This window comes from Pseudovirgaria hyperparasitica, assembly GCF_010093815.1.
Source record: "Pseudovirgaria hyperparasitica strain CBS 121739 unplaced genomic scaffold EJ05scaffold_43, whole genome shotgun sequence".
Taxonomy (NCBI): domain Eukaryota; kingdom Fungi; phylum Ascomycota; class Dothideomycetes; order Acrospermales; family Acrospermaceae; genus Pseudovirgaria; species Pseudovirgaria hyperparasitica.
This window is the reverse complement of record NW_022985591.1, coordinates 8388-14925: the sequence shown is the minus strand read 5'-3', so window position 1 is coordinate 14925 and position 6538 is coordinate 8388. Positions and strand designations below refer to the sequence as shown.

The following is a 6538-nucleotide window of genomic DNA, read 5'->3' as shown; positions in this document are numbered from 1 at the left end:
AGACTCGAAGAAGGTCAGAGGGGGGGTGACGCTCCTTTTCAGTTTGCTTTGCCTTATGATCTTCGCGGTGATACTCGGCTTTTTATCGAAGCTTGGTAGCATTTCGGATTTGCTCCCGTCATGGATTGACTTGAGGTACGGTAGTTTGAAGGGTCTAAGCATTGGCGCACTCATACCGGCAATTTTCACGGTAATGACAAGTACAGCGATTCTTCGTTGGGGCTGAGGAATTCTCCCCACTTGTGATAGACAGTTATAGAATTATGGAGTATCCAAAAGTGCGAACGACAAGATTAATTCTGTTGAACTGCCTTGGTGTCAAAGCTCCATCTAGCCAGGTGAAATCAAAGACATTTGGCTTCTAGAGTCATAATACAGCCTCGGCTTCGGATCTCTTTAGCCTCACCCGCTTCCCTCGGACAGCGTTATCGCTTGGCAACATCGCAGGAAATGATTTTCGCATCATTAATCATCTCGTTGAACAGTACAAGCTCCTCATCCCGGGAACACCAGTGCTCTACTAAAGTCAACGAGTTTTCCATCCAGGTAATCCCTTGCATATATTTCCTCAGTCCGTGGCACGTAAAGGCTCAATCATTCCTTCATCGTTTATGGAGCCAATCCACGGACATAGCCGGTAGTACCCTCACGCTCAGCTCTCTCATCGGTAGTAAGATCTGCGACCGCCCGGTCTACACGAACAAACATTACCACAATAAGCAGTGAGGTAGCGGCCAGAGCAGTTTCTAGGTAGAAGACTGCTTTAAAGCTCTGGAGCTCTCCTTCAGGCTGCTTCATGACCGACACGATACTTGCACATCCTAGGAAAAGCGCAGCGCCGAGGTGAACCAGGCTTCCACTGATTGCTCCAGCAGCCCCTTGATGTTGAATCGGGACATGGGTTGTCAACTATATGGATTAGGCTAGGCTCTAGGCGGGAGGGATAAAGACCTACAAAGACGTTCGATACTGTGAATGTCGTATCAATCCCGATAGTTGCAAAAACCATCGCAAAGAAAGCGTAGTGCCAGTAGCTGGCTCCTGGGGGAGCAAGTATGGTGATGTCGGCGATCGGAAAGACTGGTTTATAAGCTATGACATCTCTTTCGTGGATTGTGCAACAAGTACTCCTGGGGTCGTAGATACCTTTTTCAAAAATCATACTGGTCAAGGGTGTCCTGGATGGGACGAGGGCGTCAAGGTCTACGGAACTAATGGTCGCGAATGGCACAGAGAACCCGTATCAGCCTGTACGCCAATGCGCAGCCGGATCGATCGATGCTGACATCCATTTTGTTTTGTGCTCCGGCACCACATCCGACGGCGGTGATCCGGCCATCCCCGGCTACCGAGCACCTTCACCGGATGACGGACCGAACGCTACGCCGCAGCATTTCTCTGCTTCATCTCCCTCTCCCTCTCCGCCACTTGCCAGCTTGGTGCACCAGGGCACATCGCCTCTGTACAGCCCGGCAGACGATGGCGTCACGACACGTTATGCGGCTGCTCCAGCTATAGTGACGATTGAGGTCACCGGGACTGCCCTACTCTCTGAGGATGATGTTGCTAAGATCTTCATAGCTTAGCGGCTTGAAGAATTTATTCGTCAGCGGTGTCCACATCTCCTCGAAGAGCAGCGACTACGAGCATCTTGACCGGGTTGTTAGTTAGTGTTCTTAAATCCAGGAGCCGGAAGCTACTAGGTGATGTCCTATTATATATGTTCCAGTAACACTACTCGTGTTCCTGCCGTCGCGTGCAATGGTCACACGTCGTCGTATAGAGCTGGGCCAATCCAGGGCCAGGCACCCAAGTGTCCCGCGGATATGCCGCGTGGCCCAACAGAGTTACTATCAGATAATGAGGAGACGAAACTCGTAAACGAGGGTCAAGAGGGTCAGGTTCTACGAAAACAACAGATGTGTGTCTGACGGTACTGAGCATCATCTTCATAGATTAGTTCACAGTGTTATCATGCTGAGCCGTCTGATCCTGAGCCGTTAAATCCACTAAGTCGACGCCTGGTATCCGGCTAAACTGGTAGGCCATGGATACTGAGCCATGGAATTGCAAGGACCTTACGCACAACGCACAGGCTATCCTTGCTCAACGGTTCACGCAGCGGCTCGCAGACCCATATCTTACTAGGCAGGAGAGATGTGAGACGGACATATTTTGGCATTTTGTCGTATACTGGTCGCCAACGCGTTGCTATTACCGATTATACGTATTCGGTAGGGTATAAGGCTGTCTAGTAGTTAGTATACCTATTATCTAACGTTTTTCTGGTGTTTTCGGCTCAAAAAGCTAATTAACCTAACAATTCATTACTCTGGAAGCTGGTGCGCGCCTAAATATGCTGCTCTAGCCGCGAATGGCATATCTCCGATCGCCATCCCAATCCTGGCATGGCGTATGAAGCGGATTTCGAAAGAAAGAAAGGTCGTGGGTAACTCCCAACCAGAGCTCAAGTCCGCTCTGGACTAGGACAACATTGACTCGCTGGGGCCCTCACAATCAAAGGCGGGGGATTGGTCACGAGAGCGAGGGCTTGCTTTCGATCCCGTAATTATACGACGACCAATAGACCATCAGAGCGCTGCGTGTTCCAGCCGTGCGACCTCTGCGTGCACCCTGTTAGGAGTGGCGTGGGAGGGCCCACAATCTGCAAGTTTATCAGGGGTTAGGACCTAGCGACGCGTTAGTGCGTCTTTGCTGTATGTTTGCACATGACGTCGGAGGCACTCAACTGACCATCGGGATCTGAAGGACTGGGCAGGGTATATGTCATGTCACTATCGCGGAATAAAGACGTTCGTGGAACTATACTTCGTCAGTTTACTACACCATATGTGATGATACTTACCATATCCCCTTGGAACACCCATCTTGCCACTGTAGAAGTCATTCGCCTGAATTAGCCTTCAGAGCGAAAGCTTCGCGCTCTGAGACAGAAAATAGTGATTAGATGGCCATGTGGTGGTGTATCTATGAGATGTGTGAGCCTGACATACTTCTCGACAGGAAGGATATTTGCTGTGAAAACTCCCGTGAAAGTAGCATGCAGTGCTCAGCCGAAAAATATAGCCATCAGCTTCACCTTGGGCTGCGTGCATGGTGCGGCACAGCACGTAGGCACCCTAGGATGCGGGGAAAAGGAGCATGCGCTTAGTGGGCAGAACGACCCCACTTCTACCCGCATGATGGAGTCTCTTTTCATAGTTTCGAGGCGACTATACGTCTAATTGACTAGCATAATAAAGGGGTTTTTGAAACCTCAGGTCGATTTCTGACCTCCAGAATAACCTTATTTTTAAGTATAGAGACGGTGTCCGGACGCCACCCGTCGATAGATTCTATCCGTCCGTAACTTTTTCAGCGCAACTCTTGGCACGTGTTGCGCGCAACACACACATTTTTCTCTTATTCTTAGACTCCTACCTTTTCTCTAATAACTCTAGAACTAAGACTCTAGGAAGTTTTTTAATTATATCTAAATATACTTCTATATAGTCTCTTACTTTCTATAGAAAAAAATTAAGAAAAAAAGAATATATTAATTAGTTATTCTAAGAAAAGCTCTATAATTATAACTTTAAAGTATATAGAGGGGTTAAAGTACCGAGGTATATAGTAAAGATAGAGAGAAAATAGAGATTCTCTCTACTATGTATCTCTTTGTAAGAATAGGGTAGTTGGATAGTAGTGTAGCCAGATGGAACAATGGGGTGTATTCTGTCACAGGACGAATTACTACCGAACCCTTTCGGTAGGAATCCGAGAGTATATACACGAAGGGACGCCGATCTGCTCAGCACGTGACCGTTCACCGCCTATCACGCCACCTCCTGACCAAGTCAGCTGAGGTACGTGCGTATCTGGTCCTGCCTGAGGCTGAGTCCTGACACTCTTTTAGATTCTTTAGTCTTTAAAAGGACTTAATAAATATTCTTAAGATATAAATAGAGGTATATAGAGTCTTTTATTATCTTCTAGAGTCTTTAATCTAGAGTTATTAAGGAAAATATAAGGTTTTGTGAATTAGAGGTATCGGGTAAAAAACACGTGTGTTGCGCGCGCGACACGTGCCAAGAGTTGCGCTGAAAAAGTTGCGAAGATTAGATTTACCGAAGTATAGGCGAAATCGAATAGATTCGAGCTCGTCGACGTGCGAAAAATACTTGCTGCTCAAAAATGTCAATTTTTGACCTCCAACCATACCTATAATAGGTAGGTTCAGCCATCCCGAAGCCACAATCCTTTAGTCTCACGCCGTCTTCCTTTACTTCCGCACCGTCTTCTAATCCCTGTCCTCAGCTCGGGTTTTAAGCTGGAGGTGAGATGAGGATTCAAACACTCGGTTGAATATGGGGGTATTTGTTGGAATATAGACACCGTTGTAGAAGGGTAGAAGGATTGATTGATTGCTAAACTAGAGGAGACTATGGAACCGTATAAGTATACGGAAATGGGTGGCTGGTATCCCAGCCTCCAACAGTATTGGAGGTCAAAAAGGTCAAAAAACGAAGGTCACCTGAGGTTTCAAAACCCCTAATTCTGAGCGTCATGCGACGAAATGTATATAGTTAGAGTGCTCAGAGGATCTTTAGCTCACGTATGTGGAAACCTCAGTGTCGAACAGACCAGACGGTAAAATCATCTATTTGTCTTCCCCTGTTTTGATATCTTTGGGTCATGAATTGGTTATTCATTGTAGTATCCTCAAGAGTTCTGATTTCATATCGATCCACTGCAGAATTGAAAGTTTCATTGCTTCAAATCAGAACGAGATCCGGCCAAAACTAAGTACATGTACAGGAAACCCAGAATCGCTACCGCACACAGCGCAAATATCGTATTAAGGACGCCTTCGATAGCGCACCCCGCCGAGGATCGTTCGCAGATGAGCCAGGCATGATAACATCTGTGACCTATAATATCTGTTAGCAGAGCTAGTGGAGTCGTAATTAGTCAGAGGACTTGCAATCTGGTCGAGCATTATCGCACTGCAACGCTATATCAGTATAAGTTTCATCAATTTTATGTAATCTTACACTTATCTTCCGCCGCTGACAGGTTAAACAACCGCTATGCAGATTGCGGCCTCATGGCCGCCGGTACTATCCGAGGTGATCAAATATACCCACCAGGCGTGCTCCGACTGAAGGACATTATGAATTGCTTCCCATTCGAAGATCCGGTAGTTGTCATCAACGTAACTGGGCAAGCTATCCTCGAAGCTCTCGAGAACTCCGTAAGCAAATTCCCCGCGCTCGAGGGTCGCTTTCCACAAGTCTCCAACATTGAATTCGAGTTTCATCCCGAAAAGCCAGAGGGGTCCCGCATTATAAGCTGTGAAGTTGCAGGCGGGCCGCTAGACAAGGACCGTGTGTATAAGCTGGCGACAAGGGGCTATATGGCGCGCGGAAAGGATGGGTATGATTCGCTACTCATCGAAGCTGAGGGTGGTAAGGCAGTCGAAATTGTGTCCGAGGAGAACGGTGTCCTGATATCGACACTGCTGCGACAGTACTTCATGTCGTTGAAAGTGCTCGGGAAATGGAAGATGTGGGGGCCAAGTATGGGTCGACATTGGCAGGGCGTACAAAGGAATTTGCAGGCCAAACACCCCCATATGGAGCCCCAGTCGCCGACGGACGATGTTCTGGGAGCGTTCGAGTCGTTCGAGGCGGAACGCACGAATCGAAGTCAAGTGACTGGGGAGACGGATGGCGTTGATGCGGACAGCGAGGATGAGACCGCGACCACCAAACCGATTTCGACGCAGTCGAGTCGGCAGGAACGAGAGCTGGAGGTTATGAGACGAGTCATGCGGAAATGGTGGCGGCTGGCCGGGATGACAGAGGATGCAAAGCTAGGTCATCCGTTAAACCATGGCGAATTCACTGTGAATTGGACAACGGTAAGTCTTTTTCATCTTCAAGCGTGCCAATCGCTGACATTCTAGGCAATCGCTCCAATGGTCGAAGGTCGTATCAAGCAATTCAGTCCTGTGAAGGCATAGCAATGGGGCTAAACTCATGGGCATAGAAATTCTGACTACTCTACAAAAACATCCAAAGACTTTTGCGCGATCGCGAGCGCTCTAGAATCCAAAAGAATCCAACAAGCTGTTTGCGTCCGGTTCATTGAATTGCGTCGGCGGTTGCGACTTTTTCTTCTCTGAGTCTTTCTCCTTTTCGCCCTCGTATTTGTCAACGTCTTCATCCTCAGTCTCTTCGTCGTCGTCTTCTTGACTTCCCTCCTTGACCCCATTCCGAAGTGAAGGCGTCATAGTCCTTCTGATTGGCAGATCGGCCACGACTAAGGAGCTCCTCCTCCTCAACAGCTTCCTCGGATCCAGATCATACGACGCGAGCGGCGAGGTCGGCATCTGCTTCTTCATCTGCGGCGGCGGCGTAAGAAACTCCCAACTTCGCACTAGATCTAGCGCTAGCACATCGCAACCCATGCGCTGATACAACTGAGCAGTGTGAATGACAAATTCCCACTCGACTCGCTGGCTGACCATGATGGC

General features: G+C 48.2%; 4 protein-coding genes across 4 annotated transcripts; 2 read left to right on the top strand and 2 right to left on the bottom strand.

The window, feature by feature from the left end:
• Positions 1-417: 417 nt before the first annotated feature.
• Positions 418-1448, bottom strand: EJ05DRAFT_295524 (uncharacterized protein). Its single transcript, XM_033740558.1, has 2 exons — positions 956-1448; positions 418-909 (listed from the first exon to the last, which is right to left on the bottom strand). Exons 1-2 carry the CDS (start codon positions 1160-1162, stop codon positions 610-612), a joined length of 507 nt encoding a protein of 168 aa, XP_033595028.1. The 5' UTR covers positions 1163-1448; the 3' UTR covers positions 418-609.
• Positions 1066-1586, top strand: EJ05DRAFT_515543 (uncharacterized protein; the record flags this gene model as incomplete). The annotated part of the gene is made up of 1 exon (XM_033748609.1): positions 1066-1586. Exon 1 carries the CDS (start codon positions 1215-1217, stop codon positions 1584-1586), a length of 372 nt encoding a protein of 123 aa, XP_033595027.1. The 5' UTR covers positions 1066-1214.
• A 3047-nt stretch (positions 1587-4633) lies between these two features.
• EJ05DRAFT_481168 (5'-nucleotidase) lies at positions 4634-5868 on the top strand (the record flags this gene model as incomplete). Its single annotated transcript, XM_033745012.1, is given in 2 exon segments — positions 4634-5597; positions 5613-5868. Coding segments are annotated over 2 exon segments (582 nt in total), but the record flags the coding sequence as incomplete, so codon positions are not given.
• A 70-nt stretch (positions 5869-5938) lies between these two features.
• Positions 5939-6538, bottom strand: EJ05DRAFT_481165 (uncharacterized protein). Its single transcript, XM_033745011.1, has one exon. The coding sequence runs from the start codon at positions 6404-6406 to the stop codon at positions 6107-6109; it is 300 nt and encodes a 99-aa protein (XP_033595025.1). The 5' UTR covers positions 6407-6538; the 3' UTR covers positions 5939-6106.